The following is a 20,927-nucleotide window of genomic DNA, read 5'->3' as shown; positions in this document are numbered from 1 at the left end:
ATGTTGCGTTAATGACGTCCGTGCGACCAATCAGGTGATGACAGACAAGAATCATACCATCAAGCAGGGAGGGGCGGCGCGCTGGCGGTCTACAGGTACAGAGCAGGAGGGAGAGGAGGAGAGAAAGAGAGAGAGGAGTGCGGTGCGCGAATAGCAGACAAGATGAGTGACAGTCGGAAACGAAGCAGCATGCAAAATTATGATATTCTGGAAATTATAAGGTTTAGTATAGTTATATTGAATAATTTAAGTGATATATGTGCACACATACTAATCATAGGTCAAAACTGCGCTAAATTTGTCTGAACTATAAAAAGGCAGAAGTGGTAAAGGAAGAGCCGTTTGGGAGCCGAAAGAGCCGGCTCTTTTTGGTGAGCTGAGCCAAATGATCTGGCTCACTAAAAAGAGCCGTAATTCCCATCACTAGTAACGCTCAAACCGGATCAAACAGGACCCGACGGTGTGGTGGTGCGTTCCGGGCACCATGAAGAGCAGAAAATTCTAGTTTTTATAATAATACAGGGGAAAATACCGAAATACCTTCAAGCTTACTGTTCTTGGGTGAGACGATAAATCCGCTCTTTTCAAACGCCCAGCTGTTTCACAACCTCACCCAACGGAGCAAAGCCAAAAATAAAAAAATCTGTTACCATTGCAGTTAATTTGTTATAATTTCTGCCCAAATTCATCAATATGCAGTAAACATGTTTCTTCTTCTTTATTATCGTTATTATTTACTTATTTATTTATTTATCTCACTTATTATTGTAAGTGTTGGTATTATTATTGTTATTGATATTATTATCATGACCTCATCATCATCTTTATTATCATTCATATTAATAATATATATGTGGATGTGTATATACTGTATTATGTATATATATTTTACTCATTTATTTTCTTTTTGTTTTGTTTGTTTCCCCTATGCTCTACACATAAAATGAAGGATATCTGTATGTAGATATGTGTGCATGTGTACAGTATATGTGTTTAAGAGTAGATATATGTCATATATGACCATCTAACCTCATTCAATGCCAAACACACACACACATTCTTCAACCTGCTTTTATCCCCATGTGTTGTTTTGTTTTTGTACTTTGTTATTTGTCTTTCTCTGTATAATATATGTTGGTCTTTTTTATATATGTCCCTGCACATGTCTTCACTTGTTTTGTTATCACTTTATAACACAAAAAAAAAAAAAAAATGCAGTAACTTTAGTCATAGCATGGGCAACAGCATTTTATTCTGGGAAAAAAAGGTTTTGTGTCTTCTATTCTTTCTCCATAGATCCCATAGACCAGTAAAACCAATAAACAGCACACTAGGCTACCCCCACAGTAATAAATAACCCTTCTCATTGAGAATAATTTGCCTTGTCATATGAGGAATATAATAATAATAATAATAATAATAATAATAATAATAATAAATAAATAATAATAATAATACAAATTAAAAAAATAAATAAATAATAATAATAATAATAATAATAAGCAGCTATAAAACAGAGTTTACAAAGTGCTTTGAAAGTCAAAGCAAAAGCAGGCTGCAAGGAAACATAACAACAGAAAGCCAAACAAAAGCTAAACATAACCGGATGTAAAACGTAAGCACTATTAAAACAGCAGGCTTACAACAGATATACACAATAACAAAGCACAGGTAATGTTAATGGAATGAGTAATGACTTCATTACATTCAGGTGTATCATGGCAGTGAGTCATCATTATTCCTGAATTACAGGCATTATTCTGCCAGTAATTACTACAGTTTTTAATTTCCTATTACGTACTTGAGCGTGAACGCCGCGTCGTTGTGATGACAGCGGACTAACCAGAACAGTCCGGTATATCTAACCAGAGCTCTGAGTCCATCAGCAGCACCATGTCTACCTGTTATATCCTCGGTGTAGACGTCGGAACCACGTCGATAAAGGTGGTTTTATTAGGAACTGGCTCCAGATTGGTGGAAGAGAGTCACACTTTACCTACTACGGCTGATATCTGCGACCACAGCGGCATAAAGGTGAGTACAACTTTTACCTTCCAGCTCATCTCAGTGTTTACTCTGCTGTGTGTCTGTGTTGTAACCTGTCTCCGTGTCCATGCTGCTGCTGCTGCTGCAGGCTAAAGAGCAGGAGACCAGCCGGATCATAGACACCCTGAACAGATGCATCAACCTGCTGCCTGGAGACAAACTGCAGAGAGTCATCAGCATCGGGGTGACCGGACAGATGCACGGGGTGTTATTCTGGAGAGCACAGACAGGTAAGAATACCAATACTAGTACTGCCTGCATGCATGCATGAGCGCAGGCTATTACATTGCACAAGGTGTGGTAAACTGTGAAACAACGGATGTAATGCATGAGCAGTTTGCAACGAGGAAGAAACTTATATCTTCTTTTTTAAAAATAAATAATTACTTTTTTTCATATTAATTATAACATCCATTTGTTAGAGGCCTGAGCTGGCTAAAATAGTAAACATATGAACATAACTGTAATATATACATTTTTTAAGTCATGTGAAGTGTCAAAAGATTGTAAAGAGGGATCATTTTCAGACCAATTTAGTCTGTATCTATAAGTATATCAGATACACGTGCAAAACATTTGTAATTACAACCAGAATATGTGCTTATGAAGGTGAAGTAAACAAATATAAAGAGGGGCCCCAGTTCAGAAGATTACAGGACTCATGAAGAAGAAGAAGAAGAAGAAAGGCATTTTATTAATCCCCGAGGGGAAATTACATTTTTTTTCTACGCTGTTATATACAGGACACACACACATATGCACAAACAGGACCTTTATACATGCATTAGTGGAGAGATGTCAGAGCGAGGGGGCTGCCCCTGACAGGCGCCCTGAGCAGTTGGGGGTTTGGTGCCTTGCTCAAGGGCACCTCGGCAGTGCCCAAGCAGCAAACTGGCATCTCTCCAGCGACAAGTTCACACTCAGTACTTGGTCCATGCAGGGACTTGAACCGGCAACCCTGGTCTGGTAATGTTGTTGCCCCTATATTTGCACACTTGCCCAAAAAGCTCTTTAATCTTATGATTCATAGAAGGGCCCAAATATAAGGATCCCACATCACACTCTCATAGCTCGTTGAGTTAATTGAAGATGTATTTGATATAATCACTCTTCTCTTAAAGGTCCCATATTGTAAAAAGTGATATTTTCATGTCTTTTATATTATAAAATAGTTTTAAGTGCTTTATAAATACTGTTAAACTATCAAAACGCTCAATATACAGAGAAATACACACAGCCTGTATTCAGAAATTGTGCGTTTGAAACAAGCTGTTAGGATTATCTGTCCAGTTGTGATGTCACAAATATACAATATTTAGACCATTACACGGTTTTAAACATAAACATTCTAAATGTGTCCCAGTTTATTTCCTGTTGCAGTGTATGTAAATAACATCAGCTGACAGGAAGTAAACATGGACACAAACTGTTGCCTAGCAACACAATTCCGTTGCAATTCCGATGAAATGCACTAAAACGGAGCGTTTCAGACAGACAATAAATACAGATTTATTCAGGCAGACCGTATGAGCATTAAAGCATGTAAACATGTTCTAGTAGAAACCCAAAATTAAAGTATGAACCTGAAAATGAGCACGATATGGGACCTTTATCATTGCTTAGATAGCCCAGTTGAAGAGCATTTTTCACACTCATGATGCTGCTGCTGCAACATAAAAGCTCTTACAAAAATGTAAAGGTCAGTAGGCAGAATATTTTGGCATCATTGGGCAAAAATTCCATAATAATCTTTCAGCATATTGTAATTTAAGTGTTCTGTTTTCAGACTTGATGTGACGGCTACTACTATAACATAATACTTTTGTACTTTTACTTGAGTACAATTTAAATGCAGGACTTGTAACAGAGTATTTTTTACACTGAATGCTCCTTTTACTTAAGTACATTATCTGCGTACTTCTTCCACCACTGCCTTTTTATTATCACTGGTCAGTTTTACTTGGAGCATGTTCATATATGACTCATTACAACCCCCTCTGTCTTTAGAGACTAAAGGTTATTAACAGTTTGATTTGGACAACAGTTCCCTTAATATTTAACCAAACCACAGGCTTTAGGAAAACATTTACCAGAACATGGTGAACATGGGGATTTGTAAGAGTCCTTTCAAGAAGTCATACTGATTATCCAGTCTGTAATACTGATGACCTTTTATTGACGCTTGTTGAAAATAGATTGAGGAGCTGGGCAGTTATTGGAACTGAATTCTCCTGATAACTTCTCCTTTTAAACAGAAACTTGGTCGGTCCGTTGTAGCTCTTTCATAACTCTGCCCTCTGCTGGTTGCAATCAAAACTTGAAAATAGGTTTGTAATCATAGTAAATCTAATATGTTACTGGGATGTTCTCATATCCAAACCATTAAAGAGGACCTATTATGCTTTTGTGCTTTTCCCCTTTCCTTTAGTGTGTTATATATATATATATATATATATATTTCTATATTTATTATTTTCATTTTCTGCATGTAAATGGTCTGCAAAGTTACAAAGCCCAAAGCCCACGCCAAAGGGAGTTACTCTTCCCCACAGGCTCCTGAACTGCCTGAAACACCTTGCTTAAAGTCCCGCCTTTTCTTCTGTAGCGTGATGATGTCACCAAGTAACACATTTGCATAATACCTGCCTAGCGGCTAGTTTGGCATGCCCTCAAACAAAGCTAGGTAGAGCGCAGCTGGAGCAGAGTCCAAAGAGTTTGGTTCGGTTGACCAATCACAACAGAGTGGGCCAGCTGACCAATCACAACAAAGCAGACATTAAAGCATGTAAACATATTCCAGTAGAAACCCAAAATACAAGTATGCACCTGAAAATGAACATGATAGGTCCTCTTTAAGTCAGATATAACTTATTTTGTCTGCTGTAATTTTCTGTGTCTCTTGCCCCTCGCAGGTTGCGATTGGACCAAGAGGGATTTCTTCACAACCAGAGACACCAGTCAGCTGATCACTTGGCAGGATGGACGCTGCAGCAGTAACTTCCTGTCCTCACTTCCAGAGCCAGACTCGCATCTCAGTTCAGCCACGGGGTTTGGCTGTGCAACAATCTTCTGGTACATGAAACACAGGTCAGTGCTTTTTAAAAATCCCTCGTACTGCGCCGCTTGGTTTTGTGATATGAAAGTGAACTCAAAGGTTTGTTGTTGTTTCTCTGCAGGCCTCAGTTCCTCGAAGACTTCACAGTTGCAGGTACCATCCAGGACTACGTGGTGTCCATGCTGTGTGGTTTGGACGGCTGTGTGATGACGCCCCAGAACGCGGCCAGCTGGGGCTTCTTCAACACCTCCTCCAACCAGTGGAATACAGACATGTATGTAAAGAGCAGAACTTCCTGTTCAGTTCAAGTACTAAACGCATGAAACATGAGTTTGTGCATGCTCGGTGTTAAACTGAAAACACGTTGTAAGCTTGTATTGAACTGGGAAGAGTTGTTATGCCTAACCTGCATAACAAGCCACTGTGTGTGTGTGTGTGCATGCTCTAGTCTGGAGGGTGCCGGCTTCCCTTTGCACCTGCTTCCTGAGTGTGTGCCGTCTGGTGGCTTGGCGGGACAGACGTGTTCTGACTGGCATGGCATCCCTGCTGGTACGCCAGTAGGGGCCGCCCTGGGAGACTTGCAGTGCTCTGTCTACTCCTGCATGAGTGCGCGAACAGACGCAGGTGAAACATGAAGTCCAGTTATTTTTATCAAGGCCAGGATCACATTTAATGCAGTAGAAAAACATCCATCAGACTTCTGCTATTGCACTGCTGATTAATGCTTAAATTCACTGTGGTTACAAACAGCAAAGAGAACAATAGCAAAGCATAAGAACGGTTTATAAAAAACCCTACAAAAGATTCTACAATAAAGAAAGTACACAGCAGTAAATACCCATGTCTTAGTTTTGTACTCATTATGTTTGAGCAGACACACAGAAAACAAATGCATTATGGATCAAGTGTAATCCTGCCATCAGTGTCTTTTGCATGTCTTGTTCGGAGCTGTTCGTTCATACGCCTCAGATGACAGTATTTATCTTTCTGCCAATTTCCGTAGTTCTTAACATAAGCACCTCAGCCCAGCTGACCTACGCCATGCCAGCTGACTTCAAACCTCCAGAGTTTCCTCAGCCTGCCTCCTCCGTCTCCTACTTCCCCTACTTTTACAACTCGTACTTGGCGGTGGCGGCCTCGCTCAACGGAGGGAATGTGATGGCGGCTTTTGTGGAGATGCTCACTTCCTGGATGAGAGAGCTTGGTATGTATTTTTAGCCGTGCTAGTAGTAGTAGTGTGGTTCTAGGGGTGGCAACGTCTGTTCACCACTTTGATCAAGACTAAAATATCAGTACTATTGGATGGATTGCCATGTTATTTGGTATAGACATTCATGGTCCCCAAAGGATGAATCTTAATGACTTTGAGAAGGGAAGCCAATGCAGTAGTGCATTAAAATTAAATTCTTTCTAACAGCCAGCAGGGGGCGACTCCTCTGGTCGCAAAAAGAAGTCAGATTGTATAGAAGACTATGAGAAGATGATCCTACTTCTCTCTTGATTTATTACCTCAGTAAACATTGTAAACATGAGTTTATGGTCTCAATCGCTAGTTTCAAGTCTTCTTCAATACAGCATGATGTTCATTTAGTAAATTATGGTCCCATTTAGAGTCAAATAGACCATAAAGCAGGGGATGCTTTAGGGCGTGGCTACCTTGTGATTGACAGGTCGCTACCACGGCGTTGTCTGGTCTGGGAGTTGTCTGTGTTTTTGTCTTACAACTTTAACCCTTTCACAGTGTGTAAAAACTATTCAGCGTTTGTCTGTACTTAGCTCCACCCTCTCGTGTCACTCCTTGTTGCAAAAAAAACCCAAGATGGCAACGGCTAAACTGCCGAACTCGAGGCTTTAAAACCGTAGGCCACAAACCAATGGGTGACGTCACAGTGACTACGCCCTCTTTTTATATATAGTCTGTGGTTGTACTGTACACACATTCATGTTCCCATCAGGATGAATTGTAATCACTTTGGTTACTTTTCCTCTAGCGCCATCATCAGTTCAAAATGTTAATGTATCCAACACTTTGGTTTATGACCAAACACCTGCATAATTAATGACATTCCCATCAGCCTCAGCTGTCCTTTTTGTTAAGTGGTAATTAGCGGCGGTGTAGTGGTCGTTGACGAGTTGGATGAACTACTACTGTAGGTTACCGAGGAGGAAGAGGGTATACTCCTCTATGTACTCCAGTGGCTTTTTGGTTGATAGGTGGGTGTATTGTAAACCACAAGAAAAAGAGGTGGGTTTACCCCATATATATATATATATATATATATATATATATATATATATATATATATATATATATATATATATATATATATATATATATAGTTGACCTTTGACCTTTGACCTTTGATATACCTGCGTATACTCTTCACCGCGCCACTGCTAATTAGCTAATGCTTGTATGCCATGTGTTTCTAAGTACAGCCTCATAGAGCTGCTGGCATGGCTGTAGACTCTTGGACTCATTCATGCTCTAATGGTGGAAATAAGCAATAAGAGTCTGGTCAGATGCATATAGGACTGTAATATACACAACCCATTTTAAACCGCAGCTAAAGATCAATGGCAGATCAGAGAGGACAGTGTTCAGTAAACTTTTTAAAGTGTTTCATCCAAATGTTAAATCACGCCTCCTCATCCCTCACAGGTGCGGAGATGAGTGACTCGTGCTTATACGAGAAGCTGATTGATTCTGCCCTGAACCAGGAGACGAGCGACCTGAGGGTGAGCCCTACCATCCTGGGAGAGAGACACAACCCTCTCTGCCTGGGTCAAGCGGCCAACATCTCCACCACCAATCTCTCTCTGGGTCATGTGACCAGGGCAGTGTGCCGCGGAGTCATGGACAACATCACCGCCATGATGCCCGCCGAGCGTCTGCAGCGGGCGGGCGTCAGCAGGATTGTGGGCAGTGGGAGCGCCATCGCCCGCAATGAGGTGCTGAGGCAGGAGGTGGAGAAGGCGTTTCCTCTGCCGGTGTTGTACGGACTAAACGCGGACTCTGCTGTCGGAGTGGCCTTGGTCCTCTGTGACCTACTTTAAATGGGGAGTTGTAATCCACAGGGGAATCCCTGTCTGTTTACAGGATCAAGTGGAAATTGTGCACATATAACTACCTTATCGAATGGCATCACTTTGTTTAAAAAAGGAACAATCAGGCAAACTGAAATGCTACAACATAATTTGCTCTGTGAAACTAAAAGCAAAACGTGTTTGCCGGCGTTACACCGAAATCTGTGACCCATCGGAATCTGTGACCGTAGAGAGACATTTCTGGCGGCTGTCGTCACAAAATGTGACCCCACTGTATCTAATAATTGCCTCTATTAGAGGTTTGTGAATATTTCTTTAAATTAAAATAAATGTATGTTTTTTTAACAATTTAGTTTTGTGTGTTTTCTGTCATGTGTTTACCTCATTTATTACACAGGTACAGTCGGGTCACATTTTCTGATGTCACAGATTTCCGATGGATTTCGGTGTAACACCGGGACAGAGATCAAAAGCCTTGTGTGAAGTGTTATTTTTTCCACAAAAAAATGATGCCACAATAGAGATTTATATCATAAAACCTAGAGCTGCTATTTTGCAAAGATGCTAATCATTCATCGGAAAAACAATCTACTGTTGAAGCGTTCATTTCTTCACTGACTGCAACCTCATTAGAGCAGTATAAAGTGCACCAGCAAAAAGCTTTACAGCTGTTGGCTTCTGCACCAGATGCTGTAAGAGTTGAATGTGACAAGCTCACACTCATTCCCTGTGTGTTGCTAAAATCCACAAAGTGGATCGAAATCACAGCGCTCATGGAATCCTTTGAAGAGCACAGATTGAAGATCACAGATTTATGATCCATAGCAGGATGTGCGTATTTGAGGGTGGACTGCTCCTTTAAATAAGACCATAGCCGCTGCATGGTTTATCAGGTGTAACAACTATTAACATGTCAGCATTCAAGCTGAAAATAGACTATCAAGGAAATGCCTTTTCCTCGGTTACTACTATGTCGTTTTCTTTCATCTGATGGTTTCTGTGTTGCTCCGTGCAAGGAGCTTCTTTTCTTTTACTTTCCACTTTGAGTCTAAAAAGATACGTAATAGTAATCTTGACACTGAAGCTGTCAGGGGTCCACAGTGGTCCCATATTCCTTTTATCACTCGTCACTTTATTTAAACTATGCCGGGATCCTGGGAATGATGAAGGACTTTATTTCCAGTAAGATGATTGGTCATTAGTGTAAATGTTTTAATCTGATTCTCTGAAGTTAAGCAGTACTCATTCACTGTCCCTGCTCAGTTTATCAAAGCAGATTCAAACACTGTGATTCTTTTTTCTTTTAATGTTGTGCTTCCAGTGTCCCTTTTTTCAATTTTAGGAAGGAGGGCTTTAAGTTTTTACATGAAGTGAATTTATTTTTGTTGTTTTCTATCGAGGTCTAAATCCATGATTACTGCTCTTTCTTTGCCGTCTCTTGATTTTTGAAGTCTTAATCTTCCATTTTGAACTCACAGAGTGTGTAAATATCCTTGGTTTGTGTCAGTCTTAATGTTAATTTTGCTTATAGTACTTTGTTTTCAAGAAGACGGTCTTAATTTTATCAACCGTTGCTGCTGCTGCTTTTTGTCATGATTGAATGCTTGTTTCATTATTCAGATTATTCAGTGTACAAGGAGAATACATTTGGTCTGAACTGTCTAGATAGAGAACTCAATGATTAGGGCTGCTCCCTCTTAGTCAATTAGTCGACTAATCGATCATTTTGGACTTAATCCACAAGATTTTTTTAGCTATTTTTTATGCTTTTGTCCTGCTATTTCCAAGAAACTTACGAGCACATCTCTGGTAAACACAAGATTTAAAGTGGTGCTCATCAATTTCAATAATGAGCAAATAGAGTAATTTTTCTACAAGTAAAATGAAACACGCATGACATCAGTGCTATTAGTATTGCCATTCATTCATTATAACAGAGCAGCGTTCTGTTGAAATGACTACAGTTATTTTTCTTTCAGTTAGCCATTAGTTCACAGCTGATGTGATGTGATTATGGTGCAAATAAAGCAGTATTAAGATTTCATTTTTGTCTCAAATCTTGAATATATTTGAATGAATGTCACTGAATTTTGATATTGATATCTTCTCAACTGAGTCACCACGATTATATTCTGGTGCACTTATTCAAGTTTTGAATGGAGAGCACTACCTTTGCATAACATTGGGAATGAAGCACCAGGCTGTACAATGTCGGATATAAAGTTTTAGTTGGTCTGGTGCCTAACATTTTAAAGAGGACCTATTGTGCTTATTTTCAGGTGCATACTTGTATTTTAGGTTTCTACTAGAACATGTTTACATGCTTTAATGTACAAAAAAATGCTTTACTTTTCTCATACCGGCTGTGCTGCAACACCTCTTTTCACCCTCTGCCTGAAACGCTCTGTTTGAGCTTCTGTTACTTGGTGACATGTCCACGTTACGGAAGAGAAGGCGGGACTTCAAGCAAGACGTTTCAGACAGCTCAGGAGCAGTGTTACTGTGTAACTTTGTAACAAAAAAACTATATAACACACTAAAAGAAAAGAAAACGCATGAAAGCACAATAGGTCCTCTTTAAATACTTGAAGCCCCCTGTGCTAACGGTAACCACGCCACTATGTGAAGATCTGTGTGCCCTGTTTGACTGAAAAAAAGGAAGTGATCTTGCGAAAGGAAATCGTCATATAATCTCATGAACACAGATCACACTACATCCCACGCTGGTAGGCAGAAGCTCTGCAACCACACGGTCACAGGACCACAGCTGCACTGAAACCAACACACCCTCATGCAAGCGAAACAACACATGAGACACACGGGAAGCACACCAGCAACGTCATGGACTAAAAGAAAGAGTAAGTTCTTGATTTATCTGTTATTTTCTGAGCGACATGAGGATATAAATATATATTTTTAAGTGTCACTGGTCTTTACTTCATGGTAATTCCTTTCCAGCTAAGTGGATTACCTTAAAACGGCTCTGGTCTCTCTGATGAGCTCATTATGAAGCACATCTGTGTTCATATCAGATAATAAACTAGTGCTATGGATTCCTCTGTGGTATTTTATGCCGTGTTGGCTTGAGTAGTGATGGTCAATACATCCTTTTAAGCACTCAGGGCTCCAGTAACATGCTCTATATTCCCTAGGGCGTGTCTCCTGGCTTCTTCCTGCTATCCCCCACCATCATTACGTTAAAGGAGCGTCTAAGAAGCATCTCTGCAGGACACTCCACTGACTGCTGTTGTTATATTTTTGACTTGAAGATCCAGTTTTGAATCAAGAAGATAATCTGGAGCAGCAAGATTTACTTCTGGTGAGTTCAATTATAGTTTTGTTTAGGTTTAAATAAATCTGGTCCTGAAGAACAATATCAAACATCTGTAACATCAGTCCTCTTTGTTTGACCATTTGTACAATCTCATAACATGCTATTGTGATTTGTCATTATATATTTTGTACATTGTGAACATTTAGACATTTAAAAAGATGCAGTGCACTGCTTGGTTTTGTTGTTGTCTTGTTTTATGAGATTTAATGAGGATATAGGAAAGAATGGTAGAGTAGTTTTCACCACTGGCACTGATTTTGTCTCTTCATCTTTATTAATAATTGTACGTCTGCAGCATGGTGTGGAATTAGGTGCTTCGTATGCACACACACGATTGAACAACAAAGGTTTTAAAATACTGTTCTGTCAATGAAAACAAATGTTTGATTCATTCAGATGTGATAAGACTAAATAATTGTTACTAATACATTTTCACAGTTTCATTGGGAAATCCACCTTTTTCTAAAAATAAGACCTCCAGTAATTACTTCTCTGTTTTTCCATCCTTTGTTTCCTGCTGCGCTACATATTCCTCTTGTGATGTCTCACAGAGATTCTACTGAGTCACTAATTCCCCATTTCGTGACTGAAAAAAGAGGAACAAGAAGCCACCAGAGATTAGGTTCCCATTATCTTTGACGGGATCATTTAGAAGAAAATATCATGTCGTGTCATTTTTAGCTGAACTTTGCAGAATATTTTCACTCCGTTTACTCATTGATTCTGTTTCTGAATAAACCGCATACTGTATATGATTTGATTATTCTGCAAAGCGTGCAAGTGCTGCTGGAAGTCTTCCTCTAAATACTCTCCTTTGTTAGTCACTGGGGCTGAGACATCACATGTCTGCGTGCCCTTGAAGGTCAGTGAGGTGATCCCCCATGGTAAACATGTTTCAGACCCGGATGACACAAACACATAGTGACCCATTGACACAGTTGTGAACAGTAAAATGATCTTTGATTGAGTAATTCTAGAGGCTAGAGAAGATTAACGATTTGTCAAGCATACTTAAGCTTAGTTAGTTACTTAGCTGATGTACTTCATTTCATGAAGTGAGAGAAAATCAGACATGCTCTACGTGGCTCCAAATTTGAACGGGTTTGGCAGCCCTTCCTTAGACATATTGAGACCTAGCAGCTTCTCCCTCCGCCTTCTTCCTGCTCAGCACATGACCAAGATGACCCATAAATGACCCATTATCTTTATTTTTATTTTCTTGTTTTATTAATTTTGTTTTGACTTTTGCTAGTAGTTAATGTATATTTTTTTGAATTATTATTCTTGTTTTTTGAATTATTATTTTTTGCTGATATTCCTGTATTTTGTGAGGATGCATATGTATTGATATTAGTGCTGTCAATCGATTAAAATATTCAATCACGATTAATCGCATGATTGTCCATAGTTAATCGCAGTTAAGTGCAGATTAATCACATGTTTTTTTTATCTGTTCAAAATGTTTGTCAAGTATTTAATACTCTTATCAACATGAGAGTGAGCAAATATGCTGCTTTATGCAAATGTATGTATATATTTATTATTGGAAATCAATTGACAACACAAAACAATGACAAATATTGTCCAGAAACCCTCACAAGTACTGCATTCAGCATAAAAAAAATTATGAAATCATAACATGGCAAACTGCAGCCCAACAGGCAACAACAGCTGTCAGTGTGTCAGTGTGCTGACTTGACTATGACTTGCCCCAAACTGCAAGTGATTATCATAAAGTAGGCATGTGTGTAAAGGGGAGACTCGTGGGTACCCATAGAACCCATTTTCATTCACATATCTTGAGGTCAGAGGTCAAGGAACCCCTTTGAAAATGGCCATGCCAGTTTTTCCTTGCCAAAATTTAGCGTAAGTTTAGAGCATTATTTAGTCTCCTTCGTGACAAGCTAGTATGACATGGATGGTACCGATGGATTCCTGAGTTTTTTTCTGAGCCTGCCAAAATCAAAAAAATTGCAAGTTGCGTTAAAGAAGTTAGTGGCGTTAAAACTAATTTGCGTTAATGCGTTATCATGGCGTTAACTTTGACAGCCATAATTGATACTGTATCATATGTCCCTGCCCGATGTTATGTTGTGTAGGAGAAAATTCAGTTGGTTCATTCAGGTCTGGTTGTTGTCTGAATGATGTGCACTTTTACTGCATGTCTCTGCAGACCACTGGAGCAAGAGGTGAGATGGACAAGTCAGAGATGTTTGGCTTCTCGCTGGAGGCGGACGACAGGACGGAGGAGGAGAAAGCGAGGCAGAAGGGTGGTGTGGCTTCTACCCAGGGTTCGGGCCACGAGTCGCCCAAGGCCCCCATGGACACTGATTACCAGGAGGAAATGGAGGAGACCGGGCCTAAAATTAGATTCAATCTCAACTTTGACAAGTGAGCCTCACCATGCGAAGATAAAGTGATTTCTACCTTGTTTTAATACCCGTTATAGCATGTGTGCTGTGTATTATCAAGCCCCACGCTGCTGATGAATGTGGAGTGTGGAGCTGCTTGACCTTCTGACCTACATGAATCTTTTGTAAACTGTAAAATGTGTTTTGTCAACAGAGGGATTCGAGGTGAGAAGGTTGACAAGAGAGACAGCAAGTCGTTTACCATCGATAGGTTGTTTGAAGCGGTGGCCAGCGGGGACGTCAGAAGGCTGGACAATCTGCATCTGTACCTGCACCAGAACATGAAGAAACTCTCCGACTCTCTGTGTGAGTGCGAGACCCATAATGCAACAGCTGCACCAAAACCGTATAAGCTTGAAACCTGTGCGTTATCTCCCTGAATGTGTGGTTACACCCACAGATCAGTCCTATGGTAAAACCGCCCTGATGAAGGCTCTGCTGCACCTCAGGGACGGCAAGAACGAGACGGTGGAGCTGTTGATCGACATTTCAGAGAGGATGGGCGACCTTAAAAAGTTTGTGAACGCGGCCTACACCAACAGCTACTACGAAGGTAAACTGTGTGTGAAGCAGAACCGCTGAGAGAATAAACTTTGTGTCGTCCATCAAACAAAGACTATGTAAAGGATTATGACTGATTTTTTCCAATATGTATTGATGTGTGACTCTGGCAGGCCAGACAGCTCTCTTTATAGCCATTGAGAGGAGGAGTATTTTCTACGTGAAGCTGCTGGTCAGTAAAGGAGCAGCCGTCGATGCCAAAGCCTGCGGAACATTCTTCCAACCACACGATGGCCCCAACTTCTACTTTGGTGAGTTCATGCTGCTGCAGGGAGGAGCGCCCTCCTCTGGAGCCTCACACAAAGATCATCTACTGACAAGACAAGTCACATATTACCGCTTCTATTACTGTCAGAGAGACTCTTCTATATTTTCACAACATCTTGTGACAACAAGCGACATCAAGCAATACATTTTCATTATTTCTAAGTTGGGAATTTCCTGAAATTGCATTTCACTATTCCCTTTAAAATCTTACATTTTACTTAAAGGTGCTCAGTACGGAATTTAGAGCATATCTATTGCCTCCTTACGGCTCTCAACATGGAGACAGCTAACAGTGCTGTGTTGTCCTCAGGTGAGCTGCCTCTGTCTCTGGCAGCCTGCACCAACCAGCCCGACTTGGTGGACTTCCTCATGCAGAACGAGTACCATCGAGCGGACGCTAAGATGACGGACTCTCACGGCAACACGGTGCTGCACGCCCTGGTGGTGGTGGCCGACAACTCTAAGGATAACACAGAGTTCATTACCAGCATGTACGATCGCATCCTCAAGACCACCGCCCAACTGCACCCCAAGCTGATGCTGGAAGACATCGAGAACCACAAGGGGCTGACGCCTCTCAAGATGGCTGCCAAGACCGGCAAGATTGGGGTAAACATTACTGCAGAGTCATTACAGACACAGCGTACATCAGACCGGCAATCCATCATCCAGAGTAGGCTTGCATAACCACGCCCGCTTTTGGGGGAAAACAACCCTGTGTCCCTCATAGACGGAAACAGAGGAAACAGAAGATGTTGAAACATGTCTCCATACTTCTACTTTAACAAACCGGTAACAGTAATAACGCTATGCCGAAGAATTGCTGTGTAGTTGGTTGCACCAACAATAAATCCAAAACGCTGATCTCCGATTTGTTCCCCTGCCATGTCCTAAAAAAGATATAATATATATATATATATATAAAGATATATCTCCCTTTTGGGGGAAAGACCTCGCTGGAAAATGATGAAAAGCTGTATGTAGAGAGGTCTGGATAAGCAATATCCGGCCACTGTGTTGGACGGGGGAAGACTGAAGGGACATGACGGCGATCAACCTTAATCTATTAAGGTATCGCGAATTCTCAAGTTCAGGCAAGGACGTACAATAATTATTAGGTCCTCTAAAAACCCAATTTCAGTCTCGATGTTTTACTACTTGGATGAGTGTAATTGACTTTTCCTTCATTTGTCCGCAGCTTTTTTCACACATCCTGAAACGTGAATTCCACGACAGCAGCACCAAACATTTGTCCCGTAAATTCACTGAGTGGGTTTACGGGCCCGTCCACAGCTCCCTGTACGACCTGGCCTCGGTGGACTCGTACGAGGACAACTCAGTCATGGAGATACTGGTCTACGGCAGCGACACTCCTGTGAGTCCCAGCATTATGAGAGCATTGTCAGAGCGGCTGCTGTCGTTATTCTGAACTCACAACATGTTGTCTCCTCTCAGAACCGCCACGAGATGCTCCAGATGGAGCCTCTGAGCCGGCTGCTGGAGGAGAAGTGGAAGAGGTTTGCAGGTCGAATGTTTTTTCTCAACTTCCTGGTCTACCTCACGTACCTGATCATCTTCACCATCGTAGCCTACAATAAGAAAGCTGGACCGGTGAGCTGGCTGCTACAAACTGTGTAACTGATCTGTGTAATAACAGCCATCCCAGACAGACCTAGATCAGACCTGTGCTGATGCTGCTTTCGTTTCCTTTCTGCCCAACAGCCTCCATTTGAACTCAAACACACCAAAATGGATTACCTGTATGTTTCAGGCCAGCTAGTGACAGCGCTGGCAAACTGCTACTTCTTTCTCATAGGGGTATGTATGTGCTTACATGTTTTAAATTAACATCCAGTTGCTCATATCACCACATTGTGGAAGTTAATCAAAAACCTAATGTGAATCCCTAGATCCTAGACATGAAGAGGAAACGGCCGAAGCTGCAGACGTTGCTGATTGATGGATATTATGAGATTCTTTTGTAAGTAGTAATGCTTATCTCCCAGATGTGATAAAAATGTAAAGGTACCCTGTGGAGTTTTTCTATTCATGTTCAGTGTTTTTCACAGAAACAAAAGGAGCCCATTGGACTTGGAATCATTTTTAACTGGCAGCATCTGTGAATCATTTATACTGTAGTGGTTGGTGATTGTAACTGAAACTATACATACCCGTGTATGCGGCTGTAGCTCCACCGTAGTTCTACCAACCCACTTGGCACACGGGAGAAGTTTCAGTTTGTTGCAACCTCACTGCTAGATGCCGCCAAATCCTACACACTGCACCTTTAAGGGTGTCCTGTTAAAGTTTGTTTTTGTACACATACTATGTAGTAAAATATCAGCCAAACCTCATTGTAGCTTTGTGTTTTACAGTACACATTTGCATTGTTATAATCACAAAGCTGTGCAGGATGGCTCACAGTGGCTTCTCTGCTGTTGCTAGTTTTGTGCAGGGCGTCCTGTTCCTGGTCACAGCCGGGCTGTATCTGTTCGGGAGTCACAAGTACCTCAACTTCCTGGTGCTGTGTCTGGCTCTCAGCTGGGTGAACATACTCTACTTCTCCAGGGGCGACAGACACATGGGCATCTACAGCATCATGATACAGAAGGTAGTCCGCGCAGGTCACACACTGCACCACAAGTGAACACCACAGTGAACGATCCCTGAAGCCCTTTGTCTCTCTTCTTCTTTGTAGATGTTCCTCAGTGATATCCTGCGCTTTCTCCTCGTCTACATCGTCTTCCTCTTTGGATTTTCAGCAGGTAGTCTTAGGCGGGGACTTCATTTAGGATCCTATTGTCAATATGAATGGAGGATGTACTGTATGTAATCTGTTTCCTTTGTCCTGTCAGCGGTGGTCACCCTGCTCATAGAGCCTCCTGTGAAGAACATCACTGTAATTAATCGTACAGGGCGGTTCTATGTTCCCATTGCCCATGATGAGGAGTGTGTAAAACCCTCCTTCAGAAACATCTCCTACACCACACTGCAGCTCTTCAAGTTCACCATCGGCATGGGCGACATGGAGTTCACCCAGGACCACCAGAGCACGGAGATCTTCTACGTGCTCCTCATCGCGTACATCATTCTCACCTACATCCTGCTGCTCAACATGCTCATCGCCCTCATGAACCGCACCGTGGACAGGACCACAGAGGAGAGCGCCAGCATCTGGAAGCTACAGGTGAGACGTCCGGGGCCGGCTCTGTTGTCGGGGGCAAGTGTCTGTCCAAAGGCAGCCGTGATGTTGATGAAGTGTTGTGGCTGTTTTCAGAGGGCTATCACCATCCTGGATATGGAGAGAAGACTGCTTTGCTGTCTGAGGGGGAGGTTTCGCTGCGGGGAGGAGAAGAACCTCGGCACTGCTCTTGAAAAAGACTGCCGCCGGTGTTTCAGGTTTGCTCCTTTCAGTTCAGTGACAATAGAATCAGAGACTGATTACGTTTGGAGAGGCTCCATCAATAGCTGCATGTGAACGACCTGGATGACATAGTCTCACATAGCCAGACCTCTCTCCACAGCGCTGTGTCAGTGCTAAAGAAAGGTCTAGCACCATACATGATCATTCTGGTATAGGGGTAATGCCCTATAGTATCTTTAAATTAATCACAATCGTATTGGGTGCAGATAGCGGAAGGGGAAGAGAATACTGGTTGAAATAGGCGACCAATGGCAGGCTTACGGTCTACGTTCGGTGTGTCAGACTAACGATAACATGACACACACAGACTTCCATCATAAATGTTCTTGCCCCATCAAAGATAAGGACCCAACGCTGTGTGGCAATGAGTTTTTGATAATGCGATTATTTATTGGTAATATGCACTACTAAAACACGCATAGGCTAAACCAGGGATGGCAATGTTGGTCTGTCGGCCGGTCCACCACTTTGGTCCAAACTGAAATCTTATTATTGGATAGATTGACATGAAATTTGGTCCAGACCAGACATTCATCTTCCAACTCAGGGTGAATTATAATAACTCGATCTATTAACTTTTCATCTACCGCCATCATAAGATCAAAATTTTGTTTTGCCGAAGCCTTTAAGTGGCTAAATGAGATTACTAAACGTCATCACGTCGACTCGTTCACCTTTACAGCTTCGTTGTGTATACTCACTCTCATGCGACCGTGGTGTAGTTCGTTTCTAGCCTAACGTCAGCTTTTCCAAGCAAATCCAATGGAAAAATCCCATTGGCTTTTTGTCCAGGGAACCAGGGCGAATCTAACTTCCTGGTTGGCCTACACAAATAAACATCATCCCTGCAGCACTTTATTAGCAAATGTTAGCATTCTAACATACTAAACTAAGATGGTGAACACTGCAAACCTTACACCATCAACATGTTATCATTGTTACTGTGAGCATGTTAACTTCAAGTGTAGAGGCGCTAGTTGGTTTCTGGGACCAAAACATAGTGAAGCCAACGTACAGTATGCAATCTGCCTTGTGCACTGTGTCCTGACAGGTACTTAAAGGCAACAGGATGCATGCTCAGTGCACACACAGGGCTCCCTAGTAGATGAATCTAGGGCTGGTTGCTATGTTTATAATGGTTGAATAAATAAGAAATACAAGTAGAGGCATATTTTGTGATTGGCTATGATATTCATATGTCTACTGCTTAGTTATTGTGTCCAGTATGCTGGATAAGACACTAAATCTGCACGTATGTCCAAAATGCAAGAGAGAGTTAGTACTGAAGTTGTTATTTGACCTACATTTTTGGCTGGTATGGTCAGCTTTTAGACTTGTTTGTGTTTTTGTAACATAGTAGAAAGGGTCTGCTATGTTACTAAATGTCTTTTACATGTAAAAAAAAAATCAATTGCACCAAAACTGTTCCACCTCAATAAAAATCAAGCAAGTTATAATAATAACGGATAACGGTTTTAGGCTTGAAGATTTAACAAAAGCTGCAGCTGTGTGAGCGGGATCGATTGATGCGCAGCACACTGTGCTCTTCACTAATTTGCCTCCTCTGACAGCTGATTGATGCATCACACTGCAGACAGTAATTGGAGCATGTGTCCTCTTGTCGTCTCAGAGTGGAGGAAGTCAACTGGAACAAATGGAACATCAACCTGGGCAAAATCAATGAGGATCCTGGGTGCTGGATTCAAGGCCAACACTCTGCTTCGAGCCCCCCGCCGAACAGACCAAACAGAGGTGCAGAAACATGAATGTTTTTAGATCAGATGATGCCTTTTTAAGCATTTCTCTGTGACAGGAAAGCAGTCCATGTGGAGTTACATTTCCTCCTTTATCCACAGGGAGGAGCTGGAGAAGCTGGCGGCAGCAGACACATCAGTCCACAGAGATGAGTCTTCTGAGCCCCACGCACGTCTAAAGAGACAACAGAGAGCTTCACTGTGGCTGCTCAGCCTGACTGACCCCAAGCATCGAGGCATTCAGACCTAAAGACAGTCTTCAGTTTCAGTTCCCCAAGAAGTGTAACTGTCAGATGTGTGAACTGCCTTTCTGACTGACTGATACTCCCTCATGTCAACTTGCTTTTAAACTGACTGATACTCCCTCATGTCAACTTGCTTTTAAACTTAGTCCTTGAGGCAGTATTTCACTGAGACGAGCAGTGATGAGGAATATATTGTAGACATTTGTTCATCTGACTGACATAAAGGTGTAAAATAAAATGTACTGAAGCTGTATCAAGTGAGAATCTTAAAGGGGAACACCACCTAAATTAGGAATTACATTATTATTATTTATTCAATGGTCTAAGAAAGTGAATTCAATATTTGTGAACATGAGCTTCTCTCTCTCAAAGCCAGAAACTAGAGAAGTAAGTCTTAAACTTGTGATGTCATAGGGTATACAGTCTGGAGCTGCTCCATAGACAATGAATGGAAGACCAACAGAGTGTTTGTTTTCTTTCTTTTTTCATACCCAAATGAGCTTCATTCTATTTTAGTGTTCTCAGTTGTGAAACAGAAAATGTTCCCATATACTGAGAACATTCCCCTGGGTGCTCACAGTGTCATCTAGAACATCTCTCCCAATTCATTGTCAGGAGCAGCTCCATAGACTTATAAGAAGCGCACAGTGTCACTAGTCATGTCGAGATGAAGCTTCACGAAGCACTGAAGCTTTCCAGCAAATTGGTTCGCAAAAGGGTTCATTTCATGAGGCTTCATCTGGGCTTCATGTGCACATGAAACCACCTATTGGACAAAGAGG

At 41.6% G+C, this 20,927-nt stretch overlaps 3 protein-coding genes across 4 annotated transcripts in view; 2 read left to right on the top strand and 1 right to left on the bottom strand.

Moving 5' to 3' along the window:
* Nucleotides 1–1,808: 1,808 nt before the first annotated feature.
* shpk (sedoheptulokinase) lies at nt 1,809–10,193 on the top strand. The gene is made up of 7 exons (XM_037748113.1): nt 1,809–2,034; nt 2,135–2,276; nt 4,959–5,133; nt 5,223–5,375; nt 5,550–5,725; nt 6,105–6,305; nt 7,764–10,193. Exons 1-7 carry the CDS (start codon nt 1,894–1,896, stop codon nt 8,156–8,158), a joined length of 1,383 nt encoding a protein of 460 aa, XP_037604041.1. The 5' UTR covers nt 1,809–1,893; the 3' UTR covers nt 8,159–10,193.
* Nucleotides 10,194–10,859: 666 nt separating this feature from the next.
* trpv1 (transient receptor potential cation channel, subfamily V, member 1) lies at nt 10,860–20,233 on the top strand. 2 transcript variants are annotated; one of them, XM_037748106.1, is made up of 17 exons: nt 10,860–11,007; nt 11,302–11,468; nt 13,657–13,874; nt 14,049–14,200; nt 14,295–14,447; nt 14,569–14,706; nt 15,033–15,331; nt 15,921–16,097; nt 16,178–16,333; nt 16,445–16,540; nt 16,633–16,703; nt 17,168–17,333; nt 17,421–17,487; nt 17,578–17,909; nt 18,000–18,121; nt 19,777–19,898; nt 20,003–20,233. In XM_037748106.1, exons 3-17 carry the CDS (start codon nt 13,678–13,680, stop codon nt 20,077–20,079), a joined length of 2,325 nt encoding a protein of 774 aa, XP_037604034.1. In that variant the 5' UTR covers nt 10,860–11,007; nt 11,302–11,468; nt 13,657–13,677; the 3' UTR covers nt 20,080–20,233. The 2 variants fall into 2 exon arrangements, with proteins under 2 accessions (XP_037604034.1, XP_037604033.1); XM_037748105.1 differs by having other exon boundaries at nt 10,869–11,007; nt 11,419–11,468.
* fam222ba (family with sequence similarity 222 member Ba) overlaps nt 19,957–20,927 on the bottom strand; it is a 37,882-nt gene continuing 36,911 nt past the window's right edge. Inside the window, exon 5 of the mRNA XM_037748112.1 lies at nt 19,957–20,075. The gene's annotated coding sequence lies outside the window, so the exon portion shown is untranslated. The remainder of the gene's footprint in view (nt 20,076–20,927) is intronic.

Source organism: Sebastes umbrosus, chromosome 17, assembly GCF_015220745.1.
Source record: "Sebastes umbrosus isolate fSebUmb1 chromosome 17, fSebUmb1.pri, whole genome shotgun sequence".
Classification (NCBI taxonomy): Eukaryota; Metazoa; Chordata; class Actinopteri; order Perciformes; family Sebastidae; genus Sebastes; species Sebastes umbrosus.
The sequence above is the reverse complement of the archived record's forward strand: the minus strand, read 5'-3'. Positions and strand labels throughout refer to the sequence as shown.